General features: G+C 25.0%; 8 protein-coding genes across 8 annotated transcripts; 5 read left to right on the top strand and 3 right to left on the bottom strand.

Annotated features, from left to right (window-relative positions):
• Positions 1–3,029: 3,029 nt before the first annotated feature.
• On the top strand, positions 3,030–4,240 carry DICPUDRAFT_152610 (uncharacterized protein; the record flags this gene model as incomplete). The annotated part of the gene is made up of 2 exons (XM_003288349.1): positions 3,030–3,509; positions 3,587–4,240. 2 exons carry the CDS (start codon positions 3,030–3,032, stop codon positions 4,238–4,240), a joined length of 1,134 nt encoding a protein of 377 aa, XP_003288397.1.
• Positions 4,241–4,548: 308 nt separating this feature from the next.
• On the bottom strand, positions 4,549–6,473 carry DICPUDRAFT_47902 (uncharacterized protein). The gene is made up of 2 exons (XM_003288333.1): positions 6,079–6,473; positions 4,549–5,922 (listed from the first exon to the last, which is right to left on the bottom strand). The coding sequence occupies exons 1-2, from the start codon at positions 6,382–6,384 to the stop codon at positions 4,633–4,635; spliced, it is 1,596 nt and encodes a 531-aa protein (XP_003288381.1). The 5' UTR covers positions 6,385–6,473; the 3' UTR covers positions 4,549–4,632.
• An 884-nt stretch (positions 6,474–7,357) lies between these two features.
• DICPUDRAFT_152608 (uncharacterized protein) lies at positions 7,358–8,301 on the top strand (the record flags this gene model as incomplete). Its single annotated transcript, XM_003288348.1, has 2 exons — positions 7,358–7,726; positions 7,795–8,301. The coding sequence occupies 2 exons, from the start codon at positions 7,358–7,360 to the stop codon at positions 8,299–8,301; spliced, it is 876 nt and encodes a 291-aa protein (XP_003288396.1).
• Positions 8,302–8,321: 20 nt separating this feature from the next.
• Positions 8,322–12,109, bottom strand: DICPUDRAFT_98011 (uncharacterized protein; the record flags this gene model as incomplete). The annotated part of the gene is made up of 3 exons (XM_003288332.1): positions 8,322–11,472; positions 11,545–11,842; positions 11,920–12,109. The coding sequence occupies 3 exons, from the start codon at positions 12,107–12,109 to the stop codon at positions 8,406–8,408; spliced, it is 3,555 nt and encodes a 1,184-aa protein (XP_003288380.1). The 3' UTR covers positions 8,322–8,405.
• A 5,556-nt stretch (positions 12,110–17,665) lies between these two features.
• Positions 17,666–18,432, top strand: DICPUDRAFT_94634 (uncharacterized protein). The gene has a single exon (XM_003288347.1). It carries the CDS (start codon positions 17,749–17,751, stop codon positions 18,346–18,348), a length of 600 nt encoding a protein of 199 aa, XP_003288395.1. The 5' UTR covers positions 17,666–17,748; the 3' UTR covers positions 18,349–18,432.
• Positions 18,433–18,849: 417 nt separating this feature from the next.
• DICPUDRAFT_152605 (uncharacterized protein) lies at positions 18,850–21,102 on the top strand (the record flags this gene model as incomplete). The annotated part of the gene is made up of 3 exons (XM_003288346.1): positions 18,850–19,237; positions 19,351–19,427; positions 19,507–21,102. 3 exons carry the CDS (start codon positions 18,850–18,852, stop codon positions 21,100–21,102), a joined length of 2,061 nt encoding a protein of 686 aa, XP_003288394.1.
• A 302-nt stretch (positions 21,103–21,404) lies between these two features.
• Positions 21,405–24,435, top strand: DICPUDRAFT_47895 (uncharacterized protein). The gene is made up of 3 exons (XM_003288345.1): positions 21,405–21,802; positions 21,890–22,310; positions 22,389–24,435. Exons 1-3 carry the CDS (start codon positions 21,480–21,482, stop codon positions 24,393–24,395), a joined length of 2,751 nt encoding a protein of 916 aa, XP_003288393.1. The 5' UTR covers positions 21,405–21,479; the 3' UTR covers positions 24,396–24,435.
• DICPUDRAFT_92084 (uncharacterized protein) lies at positions 24,424–25,429 on the bottom strand (the record flags this gene model as incomplete). Its single annotated transcript, XM_003288331.1, has 4 exons — positions 24,424–24,860; positions 24,930–25,030; positions 25,095–25,313; positions 25,391–25,429. The coding sequence occupies 4 exons, from the start codon at positions 25,425–25,427 to the stop codon at positions 24,480–24,482; spliced, it is 738 nt and encodes a 245-aa protein (XP_003288379.1). The 3' UTR covers positions 24,424–24,479.
• Positions 25,430–26,784: the final 1,355 nt, after the last annotated feature.

Below are 26,784 nucleotides of genomic sequence, written 5' to 3'. Positions count from 1 at the left end.
AGATATAATTTATAAATTTATTCCATCCCACACATATATGAGTGTGGTTTTAAAAAGTATATGTAAAAACCCTTTATTGATACATTGAAACCATTTCATTTATATTTGAGATTCTACTATTTTTCAATAATAAAATTTATTTTATTTTTGTAGTTTGGCATCTGTGTGCCTTATATAAATACTATTATAGTTTTTATTTTATGGATATCTTATGAAAGCACTCTCTGATAAAATGTGATGCTATTTTTATCTCATGAATTTAATATTTATTGGTAATTAAAATTATTTTAAAATATTGGTAGTAAAAATATTTTTCAAATGACCCATTTAAAAATAAATATAAAAAATTAGATCTATCAGATCTTGGAAACACACACAATTAAATTTATATTTTAAAAATTTTTAAATGACAATAGTATCAAGCAAATCTTGATATATTGTTATAAACATACCCTTTTGCCCCGATCCCTTAAAACCTGTCATTTACATATCATTTTAAATCTGAATTGTTATTGTATTGTTTTGAAATAATAATAAAAAAAATAAAATTTATTTGAGATTTTTTTTTTTTGGTTGGGGGTGAAATAAATAATAATTTCTATTCACATGGTTAGTAATATTGATATTATTTATTTGATTATATAAAACAATTATTTTATATGGAGTATGTATAGATTTCCTGAATGAAACCCAAGTATAAAAATCAAGACATCACATATTTCTATCAAAAATTATAATAATAAATCTTCATAATAATTATTACAAAACACACACTTTCTTTTGCAAATAAAAAAAAATCTTTAGCTCTTTTATTAGCCTCTTTTATTTATTAGAATTAATTAATAAAAATTCCCATTAAAAAAAGAAATTGTCGATAACAACAATAACTCATACAACTTACCAATTACCATCAAAAAAGCACTTTCTATATAAAAAAAAATATTATTCGATAAATACTAAATTATAATTGGTGGATAACAGCATTATTATATATTTAAACACAACTAAAACTCATAAATTGTTATATTTTTACCACATACACACATTTAATATTACTCTTTATTTTTCCCACTAAAAACTCCAACAAATTTTATTTTTTATTTGTCAGGGAATTAATTTAAAATAAGAGGTTCCTGTGTTGTAAATAGGTGCATCCCTCTAAAAAACTCTGTGTTTAATGACAAGGTGTAAAGAGGGTGGTGTGATATTTCCACCCAAAAATAAAAAATTTAAATTATTGTTTTTTCATTGATTTTGGATAAGGTTAAATGGTGATTTAATATTTAAAATTAATAATAAAATAGAATAAAAATTTAAGTTTTTAAAATAAAATAAAAAATCAATAGATTTAATATAGGAGGTGTGTTATTTTTTTGTTATAAGGTATAGTGTGGTAATTATGGGGTTTTGGGGGAGAGGGGGTGATTTTTATATATGCTAGAGGTTAATTTTAAATTATCATAATTGTGTTTTATTATTGTTTTTGTTTATATTCTCTATTTATATACTAATAAAACTATTAAAAATAAAACCAGACATAAAATAATGTAATAAAAAATAAATAGTAAAACAGTATGTGCTCTATTTATATGTAAATGTGTGTGAGTGTGAATCTGTGTGTATGTGAGAGTTTGGATGTGTGTGTCAGGAGTGTGTTTAATATATGGAGTAGTGGTTATATGAGGATGGTGTGTGAATTTATTATTTTAATTTCTTTCTCTTTCTCTTTCTCTATTTTTTTTATTACCTAAATATCTATTTGTTATTTTCAATTATTATTTGATAGGAACCATACACCACAAGGTTTTCTAAACATTATTTAAAATATTTGTTTTTTTTTTACATCTTTTTTTTTTCTTAATTTTAAATTTTTTAATACAGTCATTATTTATGTACTTGTGTGATTTTTTTTTCAATCTTTTACTTACACAAAAAATACAGATACTACCAAAAATTGGTTGACTATTATTGTGTTTTAATATATAGTTTTATATTATTTTTTTACTCTTGTGTATAATAATAATAAAATTTAAATTAATTTTGTTTTGTATTTTTAAATAAAAAAAATATACAAAATACTAATAATAAATTATCAAAACAAAAACAAAAAACAACAACAACACAATAATACACCATTCAAGCTTCCTATTATCAATCTACACATAAAGATATTAATTTTAAAATTATTATTTAAATAACAGAAAAGAAATTAAATTTAATATAATTTTAATATAAAATAAATAAAAAAAAAAAGAAAATAAAAAAAATATAAATATTGGTTTTTTTAATTCTTTATTTATTTATTTATTTATAAAGAATAAAATCATATTCAACTGACCCACCGATAATTTATATATTTTAAACAAATATATAATACTTAATCAATAGTTTTACTATTTATTTATTTTAAAATAATTATTCATTGTTTTGGTTTTTTTTTTTTATATAAATTTATAATAATCTTGTTTTTTATTTTATAAATAATATAATTTTTAAAATAGTTATACATATTATTTTTTTTTTCCAAAAATTAAATTTTTTATTTTATTGTCAAACCAATAATTTAATCTTATAGAATAACATTTATTTTTCCCCATTTTTTATAATTATGTTTTAATTTTTAAAATTAATAAAACTTATAAACGAAAACCACATAGTTTTAATATAATATAATCATACAAAAGAAAACTAACATACCAACTCGTTAAAGAGTGAAAGAAAATAATATAAATAAAAAATCTCTTGATTGATTTTAAAAAATATCTAATTAAAAAAAAATATTAATTAATCTCAAAAAAAAAAAAACTATAAATATAATTTTTTTTCAAACACTTTTCAATTCATTTTTTTTATTAATAATAATAAATTAAATAAATTGTATCACCACCAAAAAAAATTGTAATATTAATTACTTGTAACAATAACCAAAAAGTATAAAAAATAATTTCAAAATATTTTTTATTCACAACCATCTATTATATAAAATCAAATAAATTTTTTTAAATAATAATATTAATAAAATCTATAAAATGTCATTATCATTAAGCGATATTAAATTTCCAGAATCATGGGAATTAATTCCAAACGAAAGAAACTATATTGACTACGTATACAAAGAATCAGTAGAATTGGGTGTATGGAGACCAGATAACAAAAGAGATTTAATCGCTCATAATAATGTTGTTAGTCTTTCAAAATTCTTTTGGCCAAATATGGACTTCGAACGTCTAGTAATGGGTGGTGAACTTATGGTCTGGTTCTTTACTTTCGATGATGCTTTGGATGCTGGAATCTACAATGATGAACAACAAGCTCAAGTCGTTAAAAGAATGAGCGATGTTTTTATGAACGGTACTGTTGAAGACGATGCCAGTGGTCCAGAAAAAATGGCTCTTCATCTTAGAAATAAATGCGAAGTAATGTGCGGTGAAAGAAAAGATACATTCAATCGTTTCATTTCATCATGTATTCAATGGGTAGACTCAATTATTCCATTTAATAAAATTAAGGTAACTATAAATTTATTATATACAAAAAAAAAAAAAAAAAAAAAATAATATTAATTTTTTTATATATTTTTATTTAGATTGATGGAGCTTCACCAGATATCGAACTATATTCATATTTAAGAAAGATTAATATTGGTGCTTTCCCATGCGTTACTTTAACAGAAGTTATGCTTGACCACGAAATCGACCACTATGTATGGTATGACCCAAGATGGATTAAAATGAATGAAGACATTGCAATTATCACAACCCTAATCAACGATTTAGTAAGCTATGAAAAAGAAGTTAATGACAACGCCGGTGATTTAAATCCATTATTTTTTATTCAAAAACAAAGAAAAGTACCATTAACTGAATCTTTTAAAGAAGTTGTTGGTTTAATCAATCATTGGGTAAAAGATTTTACAAATTTAGAAGAAAGCTTTATGAAATCACACAAATTTAAAAACTCAAAACAAAAAAGAGATTTTGAATGTATGTTAGAACACCTTCATTACTTGGCATCTGGTTCAAAATTATGGAGTATGCAAACACCACGTTACTGTAGTCCAACTTCTCCATTCATTGAAATGCGTAAACAATCGAGCTCACCAAATCTTACAAATTCAATATCAATCCCAACTAATAATACAAATAATAGTAATAATATAACTTCAAGTCCAAACAAAAAACAAAAAATCGATATTACCAGTTCAAGTGCCATTTTTACCACCAGAGAAATTATAAATTAAACAATTCAAAATAATATCTTTATAAAAAAAAAAAAAAAAAACTAAAAAAAAAACAAATATTAATTTATTTAAACCAAATATTTTGTAAATAGTCTATTATTTTTAAGAGAGTTTCTTAAAATATTATTATAAAATAAAAATAAAAAAAAATTATAAAAAAAAAAAAAGTTTTATAAATCTAAAGTTTTTAATTAAAAGTTTTATAAATCTAAAGTTTTTTATTAAAAGTTCAATTTTTTTTTCAAAAAGTTTTTTAAATTAAAAGTTTGATAAATTAAAAGTTTTTTAAAATATTTAATTTTTTTTTTAATGGTTTGATAAATTTTTTATAGTTATTTATTTTTTATTTTATTTTTTATGTTTATTAAATATTATTTGATGAATCTGTATCATTAAACTAAATTTTCATAATTTTTTGAATTTTCAAGGTTAATTTCTTCGACCTTATAAACCAATCTGTTAAATTTAGATACAATTGATTTTTTAATTGATTTTGGAACGATTAAGAAAGAAACGGCCAATGTAATGATAGATAAAATTGAGGCAAAAAGAAAAACATAGAATACATTGAGAGTACCATTAAATATGTAACCACTGATTAATGGACCAAGTATTCTACCGAATGAACCCATAGCACCGATAATACCCATCATTGTACCTTGAGAAGCTTTACCAATGGAGCCAGACAATGTTTTTGAAAACATAGAGACAATAATAGTTTGAGCCAATGGATAACCGATAGACCAAATCAAAATATTAGAAATTGTGAATCTTGCCCAACCCAAGCTTGTAGTAACTGCAACCAAACAACCAACTAACATTAAAGCATTACCAACAATTAAAATCCAAAAATCATCGATTAATTGTTTTTTAGTAATATAAGAGATACCCAATAATACAAAGATACCAATGATACCCATACCACCAAAGTAATAACCAGATGAGCTATCGTCAACGTCTCCTGTTAACAAATTGAAAAGAGGAGTGCCTAAAGTTTCATAGATACCAAGAACACCTCTGACAAAGAAATTTAAGATTACAAAAACAAACAAGCTCATGAGGGCCTGTTTATCACTAAGTAAAACTTTAAAAATGGACTTTGGCTTTGGTTTTGGTTCTTCTGGGTTGGCCTTTGTTAACTGTTCTTTGTCACTTTCTACAACTATTGTTGGATCTTCTTCTTTCTTTGGATTTCTAAATTGGAATAAAATAACAAAGAATAAGACAATATTAAAGATTAAAAGAAAGTAACCTGGAGATGTCAAATGGTAAACCTTAAGTGGCTCGATGATATAAAACCATGGAATATGAGCTAATACTGAACCAATTATTGGAGTGATGGCAAAACCAAGGAACTGAATAGCACTGGACCAAGCAACATAAGTAGTTCTTTCTTGAGCAGATGAAACCTCTGCGACATAAGCTCTGACAACACTAAGTGTACCGGCACCGAAGCCCAATAAACATCTTGAAAGAATTAATAAGATTTTACCCAATTCGTCATCGTATAAATAGGCAAAACAATATACAAGAGCACCGAGTGAACAAATAAAAACTGAAGCACTGAATACTTTTTTATATTTTAATCTTGAGGAGAGGTAACCAAGTAAAATAGTTGAGATAAATCTACCAAAACTAAAGGATGATACTAACCAACCTAAGAAAGAATTATCACCACCAACCTGTGAGAAAAAAAAAAAGATATTTAAAAATAAAAAATAAAAAATTAAAAAATGAAAAATGAAAAATGAGAAATGAAAAATGAAAAAAAAAAAAAAAAAAAAAAAAGAGAAAATTAATAATTATTCTGAAAAAAAATAAATAAAAATAATAATTACCTCTACAGAATATTGATTAATTGTTGGAACAACTATACCACGAGCACATTCAGAAAAGAACAAAACCAAAAATACAATGGATAAATTGAGCCATTTATTGTACTTTGGTTTTATAGCAAGCTTTTTTGGATTTTTTTCTTGAGACAAAGGGATTCCCAAATCTATATTTTGGAAATTATCGGAATTTTTATTATTTGTTTTATCTTTTTCTTCTTCACCACCACTAGGCGGTGCGGGTTTTTCGTCTAGGTCTGATAATAATATAGCACCATTGTTTTCATTATCACCACTGTTGTTTATCGTCATGGACAAGAGATATTAAAAAGATATAAATTGAAAAATTATTTATTTATTTTATATAAATATATAATTATTATTATTTTTTTTGCGTTTAGGTTATTTTTTTTTTGTGTAAAAATGATTTTATTTTTAAGGCTTAAATATGCAAAAAAGTGAATAGTTAAAAAAAAAAAATAAAAAATAAAATTAAAAAAAAATAAAATTTATTTAATTTAAAAAAAAATAAATTTTAAAAATAAAAAAAAAATAATTTTGCACCATTTAGTGTGTAACTATTTATTTATTTTATTTAATTTTTTTTTTTTTTTTTTTAAAAATTATTATAATTTTAAAAACATTGACATGAATCAATATATGATGATTTTGTTGACTATTTGGGGGTACCAAAAAAGACTTTTAATTTAGCAACCACGTTGTTCATATAATTTGATAAAAGATACAATATTTTTTTTTTCTTATGCAATAAACACCTCTTTTATGTTTTATATATCTTTTAATTAATTTTTTTAAGACAAAAAAAAAAAAATTTTAATATGATTTTTGTGCTTAATATAAATAAAAAAAAACAGATTAATTATTTTTTTGGTTAATATAACTTATTTATTTTTTTATTATTTTTTTTTTTCCAAAATAAATATTCGGTTTGATTGCACTATCTTCAATTATTATTTTGGTAGTTATTTTGGGGGTACCAAAAAAGACTTTTATATTTAAGCAAACACGTAGTAAAAAAAAAATCAAAAAAAATACCAAACTAAATTTTGATTTTTTTTTTTTTTATTAATGTAATAACACTTCTTTTTATTTGTGTTTTTATGTTTTATGTATCTTTAAATAAATTTTTTTTTAAAGACAAAAAAAAAACTTTAATATGATTTAAGTAAAAGATAAATTATTTTTTTTATTTTTTTAATTTTTAAAAAAAAAATTTTAAAAAACGATAAAATTTTTTTTTTAATATTAAATACACAAAATTAAAATGACACAAAAATTAAATAATGTAAAGGAGTTTGTCAATTCAATCGATACATTTATTTTCGATTGTGATGGTGTTCTTTGGCTTGGTAGCACTATTGTAGAAAAAGCAGTTGAGACATTGCAATACCTTAGAGCATTAAAAAAAGATATTAAATTTGTTACAAATAATAGCACCAAAACAAGAGAGCAATTCATGGAAAAAATTAAATCATATGGTATCGAATGTTACTTAAACGAAATATATGGATCATCATTTGGAACTGCAATTTATTTAAATAAAATTGGATTTAATAATAAAAAAGTATTTATAATAGGTGAATATGGTTTACAAAAAGAATTAAATGACCAAAACATACAAACTGTTAAAGAGGTAAATATTATTATTATTTATTTATTTATTAATTTATTAATTTATTAATATTTTTTTTAAAACCATAGGTTACAAGATTAAATGATGGTATAGATAACGTGCAAAATATTCAAGTTGAAAGCGATATTGGTGCTGTTGTTGTTGGAATGGACACTTGTTTAACTTATCAAAAAGCAGTATATGCACATAAGGCAATCGTCGAAAACAATGCACTTTTTATTGCAACAAATACAGATACATCATATCCAATTAAAAATGGTAAAAGTATCCCAGGTGCAGGCAGTATTGTGTCAATGATTTCAACAAGTACCGCAAAGCAACCCATTATTATAGGAAAACCAGAAACATTACTATTAGATTTAATTATTGAAAAGGATAAATTAAATCGTGAAAGAACATGTATGATTGGCGATCGTTTAGATACCGATATTCTATTTGGCATTAATGGAAACATCAAAACTTTATTAGTATTAACTGGTATTTCAAAACTCGAAGAAATTTCTCAACCAAACTCACCAATTATTCCAAACTATTACACCGATACTGTATCAGATTTACTTTTACATAAAGAATAAACAATAAATAATTAAAATATAGTTTTTTTTAAAATTTTTATAATTTATTTTTTTTTTTAAATAAAAAATTATTTTATAATTTATAAACCATTATTATTATTTAATTAGCTTAATAAAATATTATTATTATTATTATTATTATTATTATTATTATTATTATTATTATTATTATTATTATTATTATTTGATCCAAGCATTTTCCTTAATATTGATCTAATTAAAATACCAATATTTCTATTAATACTTGAAATTATATGATTATCAAAACCTAATAAATTTGAAGATGAAGGAGTTAAACGGAAATCAGTTGGTGGCCAATGTCTATTCGATAAACAATTGGTCAATAATTTATATTTATCAATTGATTGAACCATTAAATCTAGAGCCTGTAACCATTCTTCTTTAACAACTGACCATACTATTTGAGAATTTGAATCTTGTGGTGGTATTTCAATATCACTAAAGAATTTAATTGAGGTATTGAATAGGGTATTAAGATATTCATCGCCGTGTGGTGTTTGGAAATCTTTTTCCTCTAAAAACTTGAGGATATTAAATGCTAACTGATGTAATGTAACTATTAGGTATTGATAAGTTGTATGGACATCCAATTCACTGGAAAGAGGTGGCATTGCAGAGCTTAAACTTTCCATAGAATCGGTAATTACATAGAGTAGATCAATAAAAGCAGATCTAGTGGTGTTACCAGAGAATGAGGCCTCTTTTAATGCTAAATCGTTGAAATAAGATGTTAAAATTTCGCATGATCTTGGTATTACAATATTGACTACAATCTCGGCTGATACACCATATTCTCTTAAATCATTGATAATTGGATCGCTCTTTAAACCTGTATCCTTAATATACTCTATAAATGATGGTAGATAGTAAGCTAGATAGTGTGCAATGTTGATATGACCATAATTGGAAAAGAAAGCATCTCTACATTCATTGTCATCAATGAAAAACGATATACCTGGTAAAAGGAAACAAACATAATAGCCGCTGTCATTTTTATGCTTTAAAAGATATTGAAGAATGAAATGTAGGGATAGTTTCATATTCTCTGCCATTGACTTTGTTTCCTCTGAGATCCAAAGACCTAAAAGCTTAACACTGCTAATGAACAATGGTGATGGTTTTTCTTCTGATTGCAACGATTCTTCTGAAATCTCCTTTAAATAATTTAATATAATTGAAATTGATTCCCCCAAAATATCATTGATTTTACCAAAAGTTTCAATTGAAAAAATTACAAAGCTATTACTATCCTCATTATATTTATTTGATGTATTGCTTGTTGTAGTGGTGGTGGTGGTTGTTGAAGAGTCGCTATCTCTTGATGAATTTAATGCCTCTATTGATACAGGCAAATTCAAAGAGTTGCTTTCATCAAAATAGGTTGTTAAAAATAATACAGTACTTTCGATTACAGAGTAGCATGATGATAATAAAGCTTCACTTTCTGGTTTAACTTTTTTCTCTGTTAAAAGAATCATGTGGATTTCCGTTCTAACCATTTGTAAAGATAACAATAAAAATTTTTCTGGTGAAAAGTTCATACATTGGCCATTACCGCTAAAAATAGTGCTATACTGAGATGATGTTGAAGGTTTAGAAATTATCCATTTACCACCAAGTAAATCTAATAAAATTGAATAAAATATAATTGATTGGTTTCTGTATTCTTCTTTTAATTTTCTACTTGCAAATATACTATATAAACCAATTATAAAATTATCTTTCCAAAATCTAACCTTTTCATTCATTAATTTACAAATATAATCCTGATTCTTTGTGCTGTTATCATTATTGGTATCGTTATTATAACCATTATTATTATTATTATTACTATTACTATTATTATTAATACTGCTATCTGTTGTGCTTTCTGATTTATTTAATAAAACCCCATTATTGCTATTTGGGCCAGTGTTATTTATTCTTTGTTTATTACTATTTATACCGCCACTATTATTATCATTTCTTATTTTGTTTGTATTTATTTTAGCTGAATCGCCCAATGGGCTGTTGTTATTATTAAAGCTATTACTGTTGCTAATTAATTTACCTTCGTCATCAATTTCCTCTTCACCACTATTTATGTCTTTTTTAGTTGTTACGGTATAATATAATGATATAAACGATTGAGATGGTAATTCTTGATGATGTCTAAAAATTGGAATTAATAACGAAAGTACTGAAAATTTAAATTGGTCATATCTTTCTTTAAATAGAATCGATAGAGGTTCAACAAACAATAAATCGTTATCGCTATAATTTTTGTCAAACTTTACATTGATTGATGTGTCTGTATTAGAAGATGATATAGTGGTTGTTGATGTACCTGTGGTTGTTGCGGCTGATGCAGATGTATCATTTGACAAAGATGATCCATTTATTTGTTGTGATGGCTCATCGGTATTATTAATGGTGGCTATAATGTTTTCACTATTATTGATTTTTAATTCTGTTTCTGACTTTTTATGAATATGATACAATACCAGCTTCATCAAGTTGATGGTTAATTCTAAAACATTTGAGATTAACTGGTATTCTTGTTTCTGCTTTTTAGTTTTTGGTTTGATTGGTATTTTTGTATTTGATAAAATAGGTGATGATGGGGTTGCTGGGGTTTCTTGTGAGTCATTAATGATTTCATCGGATTCACTATCAGATTCAAAACTATCGCTTTCATCTGAATCACTATAGCTCTCAGTATCATCTTGAGTTTCATTTTCGGACCTTGTTTCTAATTCATCATCTTCTTCCTCTTCTGTCTCCTCCTCTGTCTCTTCCTCAATATCAGAGTCATCTTCTTTAATACCAATGGTTGTATATTTTTTTGAAACATTATGTGCATATAATAAAAACTCGCATAATAATTTTATATTTTCTTTGTATGATAAAACATCTAATATTGACGAAAATAACCCCGATCGCTTATTTTCACACTCGCCTGTTGTTGCTGTATTTGTTGATGAATCATTTGTTGCTGTATTTGTTGCTGTATTTGTTGTAGTGGTTGTATTTGGCTTTGATTCTTTGATTGGATCTTTTTTAACTATTTTTGAATTCTTTAATTTTTCATTTAAAATATTTTCAAATGAACATAAAGAATATAAAATTTGAATAGATTCGTACAATAAATTAAAACTAGATGATGGATCACTAAAGAAAGAGAAAAAAAATTGTGTTAGAAAAAAAAACTTTAAAAAATAAAAAATATAATAAGATGGTTACCCTTCGATAGAACGAGCCAAAATTAATGGCGCCATCTTTGACACCAATGGATGATAAATTATTTTATGCAAAATACTTTCATTCTCTTTATTTTTATTACCATCATTATTTTTTAAATCCTCACCATCTATACTATCATTAATACCACTATTACTATTATCACTTTTCTTTTCTATACCATCGCTATTAATGTAGTTACTTTCATTCATCTCGGTATTATAATTTTCAAAACTTTCGATTGTGCAAAAAGTTGAAAGAATTGTAATTGATAAATTTACATATGATATTGATTCAACACCTAAATGAAATAAAAAATTGCATTAGTAAAAATTTTACTTTTGATTCCCTTTTTTTTTGTTTATAAATAAAAAATACCTGGAGTCTTTGGTGTTTGTAATAATCTAAAAAGGAAATCCAATCCCAATGCCCTATATACCTGATCCAATGCCTTGCAATCATTTGATTTTATTATATTTTTAACCAAAATAATACCAACAAACTTCTCCTCATCTACTTTACTTGATAATAGATTTAAACATGTCTGAAAAGATAAATCTGAACTCATTTCTCCTATGTATATTTCCTATCTGTATACTGTATATTATTATAATATAAATTTCTTTTTTTTAACTTAACGGTACCTTTTAATTTATTATTAATAATACAAGTTATTGTTATTTTTTTAAAAAAAAATTTTTAAAATTAATTTAATTAAATTTAATTTAATTTATTATTATTATTATTATTATACTTTTAATTATTATTTATTATGTGAATTAAAAAAATTAAAGTGATAAATTTGAAAAATTAAAAAAAATAAAAATAAAATTGGAAAAAAAAAAAAATAACACCAATCTTTTTTTTTTTTTATACGAAATAGAAAAAAAAAATAATGTGAGTGTGTGTTTGTGTGATAAGTAGGTTTATGTTGGTTGTGGTTGTTATATATATAAATTTTTTTTATACTCTGTAATATTTTATATGATAAATTTATTGTGCTATTTAATTGTTTGTTGTTTGTTATTTGGGGTTTGTTTATTTTGTTTTTTTTTTTTTTTTGTTGTTATACACACAATTTATATTATGTAATAATAATGATAACAGTTGAAGTATTAATACTATTCATTTTTTTTTTTTTTTTTTTTTTTTTTTTTTAAAAAAAAAAAAATTAAAATTTTCCCTTTTTTTTTTTTTTTTTTTTTTTTAGAAAGGAATTTCAATTCTCCCCCGGTCTTTTTTTTTTTCATCGCCTTCAAATGTGGAGAAAAAAAAAACAACCCCACTATAGGTCTGGTTTAAAGAAAAATAAAATAAAAAAAATAAAATCTTTTGGTTTTTTTTTTTAATTTAAGAGAATTGGAAATAATCCAAAAAAGGAAAACCCAACTTGAATTTTAATATTTTATCTTATTCTATTTTTATTTTTTTGTTGATAAGGTCCCACTTGCCAAGCTTTATTTTGGTGAAAATGAGACAAAATAAGGAGAATCTTGATTTTTTATAACCAAAAGAGAATCTTGATATCTAAAAAAAAAAATACATACCACAGAGTTAGCCTTTGTAAAAACTGATTGACCATTTACAATAATAATAAAAATATTTCTTTGTGGTTGGCATTTTTCTAGATTTATGGAGAAAAAAAAAGTTTATTTCATATTTTATGACCTTTAATAAAAAAAAATTTTGGAAAAAAAAAAAAAAAGATATTTTTTTGATCATTACCCAAGTAAAATTAAAAATAATTTTTGGGTCTTTGAGAGTTTATTGCACAACCAAAAAAAAAATATTATTGTAATAAATTTGATTTTCCATTATTTTCATGTTATAATAAAAATTATTATTATTATTATTATTATTATTATTATTATTATTATTATTATTATTATTATTATTATTATTGTTGTTGTTATATTATTATTTTTATTGTTTTATTATTACTTGTGAGTGTTTAATTTATTTAATTAACCCAATTTCTCTGAATGCTAAATTTTTTTTATTATTTATATCTTTAACCCACACACAGTTAGATTAAATACGATAATGTATATTTATTTTGATTTTACTTCGATCTAAGTTATTATTATAATTGAACCATTATTATGCAATATCTGTGGTATCATTGAAATTGTAAATATAATCCATAATGTTAATTTAATTGTTGATATAACCAACTACGGTTAAAAAATATTTGTTTTTAATTTTGTGTAAAATAAACCAGCAAAATATTGTATTATTTTTCATTATTATTTTGAAAATGAAAAAAAAATAAAAAAAAAATAAAAAAAAAAGCTATATATACAAAAATTTAAAAAAAAATAATATTAAACCTTCTTTAAAACGTTAAAATTTTATTTGTTGATAAAGACGATAAAATTCTTTTTGTTTTAATGAGGAAAAATCTTTTTTTGTTTGTATTTTTAGGAATTTCTTGTGCAATTTAATCACCTCAAGAAAAAAAATTAAATTAATATAATGTTTATATAATATCCGCCCTAAAAAAAAAATAAACCACTTTATTAATTAGGAAGAATAGTGCTTTAGTAAATTTTTATACATTTAAATTTTATTGTTATAATCATAATAAAATACTCTCACACACAATCTTGCTGTCTTGGGTGTTCAAGACATTTAAAAATACTCTCTTGAGCACTCAAGACATAAAAATAAAATTTTTAATTTTTTTTTTTTTTATTTTATTTTTTTTTTAAAATTTTTTTTTTTTTATAAAATTTTTTAATTTTTTTATTTCTTTTTTTTTTTTTTTCATTTGAATCATTCAAAAAACATACATTTTATAAATAAATAATATATTTTAATTTTTTTTTTTTTAAATATACACACCCACAATAATAATTTTTTATATGTTTTTTTTTATCAAATCAAATATTAATAATAATAATAATTTAATTAAATATTTTAATAATATCACTTAAAAAACAAAAAAAAATATTTTTGTTTTCTTATCACAATATTTCAAAAAAAAAAAGTTTTAAAATATCTTAAAATTTTTTTCTTTGTAAACGCACTTTTTTTTGTCATTATTTTTTTAAAATTTTTTTCTTTCTTAAAAAAATTTTTTTTTGCTTATAATAAAATTTATATTTTTTTGTTGGTTTAATACAAATAAATAAAATTTTTTTTTTTTTAGTTATAATAATTTTAAATAACTAAAATTGTCAAATTTTTTAAAATAAATTTTTAAAAATAATTTCTGTAAAATATTTGAAACGTAAATATTTAATAACATAAAAATAAAAATAAAAAAATATTAATTTTTATCTTTTTTTTTTTTAAACCACAAAGTAAAATCTTTTTAATTTCTTCACACATATATAATAATTTTTTTAATATAAAAAAATGGAAAACTACAATAATAACAACAATAATCAATACAATTACAATAGTGATGATTTAAATAATAATAATATGGCAAGTGGTTTTAAAGATATCCACTGGAGCGGTGATAATTTAAGTGTTGTTGACAATGCATCACTTGTTCAAAATTCTTTTTACAATAATAACAACAATAACAATAATAATAACAACACTATCAACACCATTAATAATAACAATTCATCTGGTATCCAATTTTCAACAGTTATGAATGGTCAAAGTAACAATAATAACAGTGGTAATAATAATAACAATAATAATAATAATAATAATGGAAACTTTTTAAATTTAGGAAATAACCAAATTTCCTTCCAACAATTCCAACAACTTCAACAAGAATATAATATGTTCCTTTATAAACAACTTCAAAACCAACCAAGCCAAAATAATCAAAACCAAAACCAAAACCAAAATCAAAATCAACAAAATCAAATAAATATAAATGGTTTAAGTATTATGAATAATGGCACCAATAACACTAATATAGAATATCCAAATTCACCAATGGTACCAAATTCACCAATGCTACCAAACTCTTCAATTCAATACGCCACTGTACCAGATAATAATAGTTCACCATCACAAATCAGACAAAATTTTAATCCAAACACTAATAATAATTTTAATAACACTTATGAACAAAATATAAATTTTAACACATCTTCAAATAACAACAATAATAACAATAATTACTTAAATATATCAATGTCACAATATTCAGAACCATCAACCCCAACCAACGATTATTCCCCAGTTGTTCATATGCATCATTCATGCTCAATAATTCCACAACAACAACAACAAGTCAGTACTCCACCAAAACCAATTCAACCAAAACCAATTCAACAACAATTTTTAACTAACGGCTCATATGGTGGCAATGGAAATAGTAATGGTAATAATAACAATAATATTTTGGCACCAAAAGCTGAAATTGTTGATGTTTTCAATCAACCATTCCCAATTTACACTGTAAAAACTCACGTTTTAGTTCCAGCTCCAGTCATTAAAGTCTCTGGTTATAAGGGTGACGCCAATGAATTATTGGTTATTGCCAATCCTGAACCAGATGATTCAATTGTTATTTCCCAACCAGCCACTACTTGTTCAGATGGTACCTTTGAATTTAGATTCTCTGATATGCATGTTGACAGAAAGAAACACGATCCATGCAGTTCATTCAAACTTCGTTTCAGTGTTATCAATAGAAAGACCTTTTTACCATTCGATGAAGTACTTTCACCACCAATTAATTTATACTACCACACCGATCTTTTACCTGCTCCAGATATTGCTCGTTTAGTTCCAAATTCATGCTTTTGTGGTCAAGAACCAGAAGTCACTTGTTACGGTTATTACTTTAAGAAAGGTAGAACTGAAATTCTCTATGTCGATTTGGAGCCAATTGAACAATCACCAGATCATCAAACTTACTCTGTTAAACAAGAACAACTTCGTATGCCAAATCAAACCTCATTCTCATTTGCTTTTGTCCCACCAACCCGTAGTACCGCTGGTTGTTACAATGTTTCAACTCGTTACACCAAATCAACTCAAAAGAAAGAAAAAGATAGTAAAGGTGGTGCTAAAAATAAATCAAAAGTTGGCAAACCACACTTATTCACCTACAACGAGTTACCAGAGAGTGGTAATCCAAAGCGTCAAAGAAGTACTCCAATTGACTACAGTGGTAATCCATCTTCACCATCATCAGAAGAATTCCAATATGGTGGTTATGGTGTCAATGGTTCACAAAACAACAATAACAATAACAATGGCGTTAACGGCGGTAATATGAATTATCCACAATCACCAAACTTTTTACACCACTTAAACTGTGTTATCCATGGTGAAGTTGAAGAGTTAGAAGAACTCTTAGCATCCGACAAAGAATTAATTAATCTTGTTCGTGATAACCAAGGTAATACTTTGGTTATGCTTGCTGCTAGAGAGGGTCGTGAAGAAATGGTCGAATTTTTAATGGAAAATGGTTGTGACCTTACATTAAGAAACAAATCAAATCACTCTGTATTCCACATGGCTTGTTATTCTGGTTCAATCGATATTGTCGAAAAGGTTTTAGGTGTCGATGCTGAAGAACCAACCATTATCGATATCCTTGCTCGTGATTGTGTAGGTGCTACTGGTCTTCATATTGCCACTGAAAGAGGCCATTACCGTTTGGTTAAATATCTTTTAGCTAACCACGAAATATTAGCTGAAGCCAAAGATAATCACGGTCTTACTGCTCTTCATTATGCCGTCCAAGATAACAATATCCGTATTGTTGCTGTTTTAATTGACCATTTCTTATTTGCTGGCGAAAATAAACTTAACCAAAAGGATTACACTGGCATGACTCCACTTCATTGGGCTTGTGCTCTTGGTCGTTTCAATATCGTTGTTAAACTTGTTGAAGCTGGTGCTGATATTAATGCCGTCGATGGTGATAATGAATCACCAATCTTCAAGTCAATTGCTACCCACAATAAAGACATTACTGTTTACTTAATCGAAAAGAATATTGATGCCTCAATTATAAATACCCACCACAAAGATTACATTGAATGGTTAGCTCAACACAATGCTGATCATATCGACTCTGAAGAAGATGAAGAAGAAAAAGAAGATGAACAACCAGTCGAACAACAAGATGCTAACAAAAAGATCACTACTACCACAACTACATCCACTACTACAGCCTCAACCTCACCAAAACTTGATGCTTCATACTTGGGTAATCAATTGGCTCAACAATTCAGCAAACTAAGCACCTCTGATATCATTAGTGGTAAAAGAACTAAAGATACCATGGAGAAGCTCAAGGACTTTATTACACCAGGCAGTGAATTTGATCTTTCAAATATTACACCACAAAACATTACTGTAAATAGAATTGAAACTTTAATTAAACAAGTAGAGCGTAATAGCGCTAGAGAAGAAAATTACAAGAACCAAGAGCTCACCACCATACTCCAAGCTTCATTCACCGATAAAGTCCAAGGTTGGATGCACAGCGAAGAAGAAATAATTGAACTCACCAAGAGACAAATAGAACTCGAAGACGACCTTGCCTGCAAAGTACAAGAAATACTTAAAATGAATGATTTTGTTGCTGCTTGTCCAATCGAATTAAATGAAATCAAAGCTGGCAGCTTAGGTTTATTCGTCTTAAAACGTGAAAGATACTATGGTTTCCATCAAAGTGAAAATTTGGTCATCTCTTCAAACGACTCAATGAATGCCATCAAGAAGATTTATGGAAACAATTTACCATCATGTTTATTATGTAATGTTGTATTCTCAATGAAAACCGTTTCAACCAAACCATCAGCTTTAATGCCAACTCCAGGTACTGAATTTTATGTTGTAGATTTAGAAGTTCAAAAACTATATGATTCAAATTATTAAATAATTAAATCATAATAATAATAATAATAATTTTTTATAAAAAATAAAAATTTAATTTGTACATATCCAACTATTTATTAAAATAAAAACACACACAATCTTTTTTTTTTAAAAAATCATTTATTTCTTTTTTTTTATTAAAAATTTTTTTATTTTATTTGGCAAATATTTCTATTTTAAATCCCATCCAAAAACATATTTCTATCATTTTATAATAATAATTATAATAGCTATAGTTTTCAAATATTTTTTTTATTTTTATTTTTTTTTATTTTTTTTTTTTTAAAAAAAGTTATTTTTTATTTTTTTTTATTTTTTTTTTTTTTATTTTTTTTTTGAATTTTCTGTACCTGAATTATCTTTAATAAAAATCTAAAAAAAATAAAAAATAAAATTAAATAAACCAATAACCAAACCTTGTTGTAATATTACTAGTAAATAATAATAAATTTAATAATAAATATTATAAATTAATATTGGCATTTACTTGTTAACACAGATATGGGTGGCACATTATCATTGTATGGAGATTGGGGGGATGAAGCTGAACAAAATGAAAATGGTGTATCAAATAATAATAATAATAGTAATAGTAATAGCCACACTGTAAATAGCATTAATCGTAATGGCAGTAATATAACCACCCTCAATAACTCAAATAATAAAAATTTAAATAGTAATAATAATAGGAAAAATATAAATCCATCATCGGATTTACATAGAGAAGATGATGAGGAAAGAAGAAAATATTTAAATAGCATTAGGGAATTAGAAAGTAAATTTAAACTAACTCAACAGGAAGCACATAAACTAAGGTCTCACAAATCTGCCATCACAATTCAAAAATTTTGGAAAGGTTATACACAAAGAAAAAAATGGAGTTTATTTTGTAAGTTTAAATATAGAAAAGAGCATGATGCTATATATTTTTTCTAATTGTTATTAATATTTACTAATATTTATTTTAAATTTTTTATAAAAAAAAATAAATTATTACTATAGTAACCAAATCACAGGTTATTAAAGAATTGTTAATTACAGAAAGAGATTATGTTAAATTTTTAAATATTATTGTCAATGTAAGAATTATGTTTATTTACATATAAACAAGCTAAAAGTAATTTATTAATAATAATAATTTTTTAATTTAAAAAACAGGTTTATATGGTACCTTTAAAAGAGTTATCACAAAAAACATCAGGTGGAACATTAAGTAAAGAAACAAGTAGAATAATCAAAAATATTAAAAATGAAGGAGGTCAAAGTTTATTATTAAATTTAGATCAACCACCACTTAGTCAAGAGGAAGTAAAGATAGTTTTTTCACAAATTGAGGTAATTTTATTGTATAATTCAATGTTATTGGAAAAATTATCAAGTAGAATCTATAATGATTCATGGAGTTACCATCAAAGAATAGGTGATATATTTTTAGAGATGATTCATTTTCTTAAAGTACCATACAGACACTACATTACAAATTTTACTCAGTGTTTAAAAGTATTAGAAGCAGCATCAAAAAGACCATCATATGTATTATTCATTCAAGAATGTAAATCATTGACCGAGGTAGCACGTCGTGATCTTCAATCATTCGTTAGTATGCCAATTCAACGTATACCCAGGTATGTCTTGTTGTTAAGAGAGTTAATAAAATTTACACACAAGAGTGACCCAGACTATCACAATATTCAACAAGCATTGCACAGTATGGAAACTATTGCTGATATCATCAATAAACAAATGCGTGAAGAAGAGATCTCCAGAGAAATGATTGCAATCAATGATAAGTTAACACCAAAAATCAAAAATCTTATTGAGCCCCATCGTCGTCTTATCAAAGAGGGTGAGGTCAAAGTTTATAAAGCAGATGGAAATGACCACGATATAGCGACTGGCACAATCAGACCAAGTTCAATTTGGAAAATTCAAAGCCCACGTTTTAGATATATTTATTTATTTAATGACTCTTTTGTATTATCAAAAAAAAACAAAACTTTGTATAAAGTTGAAAAATATGTAAATTTAGAATATAGTACCGTTATTGATCGTTCAAAATCAATTAAAGTAGTGGAGTCTGCAGATTCTCATGATGATCTAGATAATGGTTCAGATACTTGTAATATAGAAAATAGTGATACAGAAAGTGGCAGCAAAAAAAACACAGCAAATAGTATTAGTATACCGAAAAGTACCAGCAATGGTACTTTAACAAGTCCAGATAGAAAATTAAGTATTTCAAGTTTGATTGAAAGTATTGGTAGTGGCAGAGAAAGTGTTAAAGCTCAATCAGAGGGTGATAGATATTACTTCAAGTTACATACATTAGAATGCACATTGGTAATTTGTTTACCAAATGAAGAAGAAAAAGAACAATGGAGAAATGCATTCGTTAATGTTATTAATCAAGTCACAGAGAATACTTTATCATTTAATCCCAAATGGTCAACTAATCAATTAATATCGGGTATTGATGCTAAAGATTCAAGCATATCAAGTGTTATCTCATCATTTACATCACCATCATTAAATCGTTTATCACCTTATCACAGTAAGCTTTCTTCACCAATGCGTGGTACTCTCTTAACAGTCGATAATTTTTCGATTAAAGAATCAATCAATGAATTATTAGCTTTAAATAAACCAATTAAAGGAATGGAAAATACAGATTCAAATAATACTTTTGATGCCAAATCGCCATCATTAACAAAATCAGATTCGGATGATTTAATTTCCTTAGATAATAGTGGTTGAAGGAATCAAAAAAAAAAAAAAAAAAAAAAAAAAAAAAACTACTTTTATGTATATTTACAACACATGCAAACAATATAATAAAATCTCTATAATTATTTATTAGCCAAACAAAATCTTTTTCTTTTTGTTATTTATGGAAATTAAAATCATTATAACAAGATTGCATTTATGAATCTTCATATACGTGTTCATTTTTATTTTTTATTTTTTTATTTTTTTTTTTCAATTTTTTTTAATTTTTAATTTTAAAATTTTTTTTTTTTTTGAAATTTTTATTTTTTTTTAATTATTATTTTTTCAATCAATTAGTTTTTTTTATTAAGTAAATATTTAATTTGTAGTTTTATTCTAATATATCAAATTAAATATTATTTAAAATGTCAACACCATTGGGATCATCCACCAGTGCCATGGAAAAACCATGCACAATTTTAATTAATTATGACAAAGGAGATCCACCACAAGTTAATGAATTTAAACAAAATTTTGAACATGGTACAATCGAACAAAAGATTGAAACATTAAAAAAAGTTATTCTTTATACAATCAATGGTGAACCAATTCCACAATTACTTATGCCAATTATCCTTTATGTTATGCCATCAAATGACCATACCATCAAGAAACTTTTACTTATTTATTGGGAAGTCATCGAAAAAACTCATTTAGGTAAATTAAAATCTGAAATGATTTTAGTATGGTATGTAAATCATAAGAAATTATATATATATTGCATTGATATAAATTTGTAAAATACTAATATATATTTGTTTTAAAATTATTTTAGTAATTCATTATTAAATGATTTAAATCATCCAAATGAATTTGTTCGTGGTAGTACTTTAAGATTTTTATGTAAATTAAGAGAAGCTGAGGTTTTAGAACCATTAGTACCATCAGTTCGTTCAAATCTTGAAAACAGACATGCTTATTGCAGAAGAAATGCAGTTTTAGCAATTTATAATATTTACAGTCACTTTGAATATTTAATTCCAGATGCACCAGAATTAATTTATAACTTTTTATTACAAGAAAAAGATGCATCATGTAAAAGAAATGCCTTTATCATGTTATTCAATTGTGCTCCAGATAAGGCTGTTGAATATCTTTCATCAGTTTTAGATGAAGTCCCAAGCTTTGGTGATATGTTACAATTTATTGTTGTAGAGTTAATTAGAAAAGTTTGTAAAACTTCACCATCTGAAAGAGTAAGTAAAAAAAAAAATAATAATAAAACAAATAAATCAATTATATTTTGCTAATATCATTTTATTTTTTTTATATAGTCAAAATATATTAAATGTATTTTTACATTATTAAACTCATCATCACCAGCAGTCAAATATGAAAGTGCAGGTACATTATTATCATTATCATCAGCCCCAACAGCAGTTCGTGGTGCCGCAAGTGCATACATTGATTTATTATGTAACGAAAGTGATAACAATGTTAAAATGATTGTTTTAGACAAACTTATTGATATTAAAAAGAATCACAGCAAAATTATGGAAGATCTTGTTATGGATATTTTAAGAGCTTTAGCATCACCAAACATCGATATCTGCAAAAAAGTATTAAACATTGTTTTGGAATCAGTCACACCAAAGAATATTGATGAAATCATTATGTTCCTCAAGAAAGAAATCAATAAAACTCAATCAAAAGAATTTGATAAAGGTCTCGAATATAGACATCTTTTAATCAGAACTATTCACGTTTCATCACTCAAATATCCAGAGGTTTTAGGCAATGTTGTTCCATTATTAATGGAGTATTTAGGCGATAGCTACCTCCCATCTGCAGTTGATGTCGTTATTTTCCTTCGTGAAGTCGTCGAAACCTATCCAACTTTAAGAGAGTTAATCATTAAAAAGCTCATCGAAAATCTTTCAACCATCAAAGTTTCAAAGGTCTATCGTGTTGCTATTTGGGTTATTTCTGAATATATCCCAACCATTGAAGATCTCGAATTTGCAATCCAATCAGTCCAAAATGACCTCGAATCAATCATCAAACCAAAACCAGTCGAAGAAGTTTTAGAAGCTAAAGCTAAAGTTAAAACTGAAAAAGTTAGTGTTTCAAAATTAATCTCTGATGGTGATTGGTACTTAGCTTCATGCATTTCTAGTTCACTTACCAAATTATACTTTAAAGCCGAACAACTTCAAATGCCATCATACGATTTAAACAAACTTAAAGCTCAAGTTATGTTGATCACTTCAGTCTTAATTAACCTCAGTAAATCTAGTCAAGTTTCAACATCAAAATCTGCTTATGAAAGAATGCTCTCATGTGTTCAAGTTTTAATCGACCCATCACCAAAAGTTAAAAAGATTTGGTTAGATGATTGCCGTGAATCATTCAGCACCTACCTCAAATATTTAGTTCAAAAACAAAATGAAAACAAAAAGAAATCTGAAAAAGAACAAGTCATCAAAGCCAATAATATTGTTAACATTAGACAACTCAAATCAAAGAAAGCTTTTGGTCCAGTCGATACCGAAGATGATTTACTCAAAGCTGTCGGTACTGTAGAGATGAATAAAGAAAGCGACGAATACTCTAAAATTTCACAATTATCTGGTTTCTCTGATCCAATTTATGTTGAAGCTTACGTTAAAGTTCATCAATATGATATTGTTTTAGATATCACTGTCTTTAATCAAACTAGTGATACCCTTCAAAACGTAACCTTAGAGTTGGTCACATTAGGTGATCTCAAGATCTGCGAACGTGTTCCACCATTTACCATGGGTCCACGTGAAAAAACAAATCACAAAGCATCAATCAAGGTTTCATCCACTGATAATGGTGTTATTATGGGTACCATCACCTTTGATATTGCAGGTTCAGTTAGCTCAATGTCAGATAAGAACTGTGTCATCTTAAACGAACTCCACATCGATGTTATCGATTACATTCAACCAGCCAATCATCTCTACACCGATGTCCTCTTTAGAAACCATTGGTTAGAATTTGAATGGGAAAATAAAATCCCAGTTAATACCAATATTGGTGATTTAGTTCAATATGTTCGTCACATTAGCAAAGTTACCAATATGGGTATTCTTACACCAGAAGTCCACCTTTCAAACGAAACTGGTATTCTCTCTGCTAATCTTTGCGCAAAGTCTGTTTTTGGTGAAGATGCCTTAGCAAATATTTGTATTGAAAAGCAAAATGACGGTAAAATCTCTGGTTATATTCGTATTAGAGCTAAGGCTCAAGGTATTGCTGTTTCTTTAGGTGAAAAAATTGCAATCAAACAAAAACTTCCAAAAGAATCTGCTTAAGAAATAAAATAAAATAAAATAAAAAATAATCTTTATAAATAAATTGTTTAATAACAAAGCTTTAATTTTATTAATTTATTTAAATTAACCTTGTTTTGTTGGTGAAATAATGATATCACGAAGACTGATTTCTTGTGGTAATTCATACATGAATTTCATTGTGTTTGCAACTTGGTATGGATCCATTGACTGACCATCTAATGCTTTCTTCCAGCCTAAATATTTTTCATAAACTTCGGCTGATTTTGAATTATGGCCCAATAATTCAGTTTCACCAATACCTGGGGAAATTTGTAATACTCTAACATTTTTCTGGGCAACCTCTAATCTAACTGTATCTGTAATGCAGGTTACACCATATTTTGTTGAACCATAAACTGTATGGCTATCAAATGGACTGTGACCAGCAATGCTACTAACATTAATAATAGTACCTGAATTTCTTTCCATCATATCTTTTAATACCTAGTTTTTTAAGAAATAGTTAGTAAATAATAATTACAGCTTGTTTTGTTTTATAAATATACTACATACGATTCTACATCCATATAATACTCCTTTAACATTTACATCTATCATTGTATCCCAGTCCTTTGGGTCTTGTTCCCAAATATTTCCAAGTAACATAACACCAGCTGTGAATTTAATTAGTTTATATTTTTTTTATTGTTTTTTTTTAATTTTTTTTTAAACACTTACCATTATTAACCATAAGATCGATTTTAGTTTTGAAGTGTTCTTCAGCTTCTCTACAAGCTTTTTCAAATTCATCATAGTTACTAACATCAACCTTTCTACATAAACAATTTGGGAGTTTAAAAGCTTCCATTTTTTCTAGTCTTCTAGCTACTATTAATAATGGGTATCCTTCTTTGGATAAAATCTTTGCTAAAGATTCACCAAAACCGCTTGAGGCACCTATATTGTTTTTATAGTTGATTAGTTTCTTTGTTTTTTAATTTTTTATTAAATATTAAATATTAAATGAACTTTACCTGTAATTACTACTAATTTTTTTGATTTATCGCTCATTGCTACCGATATAATTAAAAATATTAAATGAATTTCAAAAAAAAAAAAAATTAAAAAAATTTGAAAAAAAAAAAAACAAAAATAAAAAAATTAATAAAATTAACACACTATTTTTATTTAATTTAATTTTCAAATAAATAATAATATAGTTACAATTTTTTTATATATTATATATTATATATTTGTTTATAAAAGTTTAAACAAAAAGAAAAAACTATTTATAGCAAAATAATGCTAAAAAAAACAAAAAATTATTATACATTTTTTCTCAATTCATTATTTGTTCATTTTGGTGGAATGAATAGAATTTGAAATTTACAGATATTTTTAAAAAATTGCTTCCATCAAAAGATTTTTTTTAAAAAAAATTTTGAATATCTTTTTTTTTTTAAAAAAATAATTTTATTTAAATAAATTTTCATTTTCATTTTTTTTTATATTTTAAAAAAGACTGAAAAAGAAGCAGTGTAGAATTAAATCCAATGTATTGTTAACCTATAGTTTATAGAATAGAAACTTTTGGTTTTATAGAATAACTTAAAAACACAACTGGGTGCTATTTTAAAGAAAAAAAGATTTGGTTAGATACTCATTAAAAAAAAAATTTTAAAAAAAAAAATCTTTTTAATTTTTTTTTTTTATTTTAAATGAATAAAGAAAACCTCTATCATTTTATATGTAAAACTATAAATAACAACAATATATCTCAAATAATGACGACAAATTACGAAATGAAAAAAATAAATATAGTGAAAGAAAAATAGATATCTCTGGCTGTTTCAAAAAATTATAACAAATGAAAGTGTGTGGGTTCATTTTTAATTATTTACTAAAAGATAATTCAAATTGAAAACATTAGTAGCAAAAAATTTAGTAATTTTGCAAACTTTCCCCTAATACTTGGCTCGATGGTGAAGTTATTGGATTTTACATTTTTTTTTACTCCAACCAATATATCAAAGATATTGTAATTAATGATTCATTTCAAAAAAAAAAAAAAATTATTGCAATTGTTATTTTTATGAATTTTTTTTTGATATTTAATAGGGCCGAATAAATCGGTTAATAATTTTACCCGAGATATTTTCGAAAATTTTATTTTATAAAATATTTTTTTTTTTGGGTTCCCAAAGAATTTTGGTTAATCTATTTTATTTTATAAAAAAAAATGAATAAAGCTTTATTACTTTTACTTTTAGTTATTTTCTTTGTTGGATTTTCTTATGCTGGAATGTGTTCTGGTTTGTCTAGAGACAAGTGCATCTATTTAGAAATTATCACAGAAAAATGTAAGTTTCCATTACTGTCTAACCACAATTATAAACAAAATCATTCTTCAAAATCAGTTTAAAAAGTA

Source organism: Dictyostelium purpureum (assembly GCF_000190715.1).
Source record: "Dictyostelium purpureum unplaced genomic scaffold DICPUscaffold_132, whole genome shotgun sequence".
In the NCBI taxonomy this organism is placed as follows: Eukaryota; Evosea; class Eumycetozoa; order Dictyosteliales; family Dictyosteliaceae; genus Dictyostelium; species Dictyostelium purpureum.
The sequence above is the reverse complement of the archived record's forward strand: the minus strand, read 5'-3'. Positions and strand labels throughout refer to the sequence as shown.

What these genes read in the sequence shown, in the direction of transcription:
- DICPUDRAFT_47902 (XM_003288333.1), bottom strand. Translation starts at nt 6,384, where the DNA reads ATGACGATAAACAACAGTGGTGATAATGAAAACAATGGTGCTATATTA. An exon ending in TTAATCAATATTCTGTAGAG is followed by an intron (nt 5,923 to 6,078) that starts GTAATTATTATT and finishes TTTTTCTCACAG; the next exon opens with GTTGGTGGTGATAATTCTTT.
- DICPUDRAFT_94634 (XM_003288347.1), top strand. Translation starts at nt 17,749, where the DNA reads ATGGAGAAGCTCAAGGACTTTATTACACCAGGCAGTGAATTTGATCTT.
- DICPUDRAFT_47895 (XM_003288345.1), top strand. Translation starts at nt 21,480, where the DNA reads ATGTCAACACCATTGGGATCATCCACCAGTGCCATGGAAAAACCATGC. An exon ending in TCTGAAATGATTTTAGTATG is followed by an intron (nt 21,803 to 21,889) that starts GTATGTAAATCA and finishes AAATTATTTTAG; the next exon opens with TAATTCATTATTAAATGATT. An exon ending in AAACTTCACCATCTGAAAGA is followed by an intron (nt 22,311 to 22,388) that starts GTAAGTAAAAAA and finishes TTTTTTATATAG; the next exon opens with TCAAAATATATTAAATGTAT.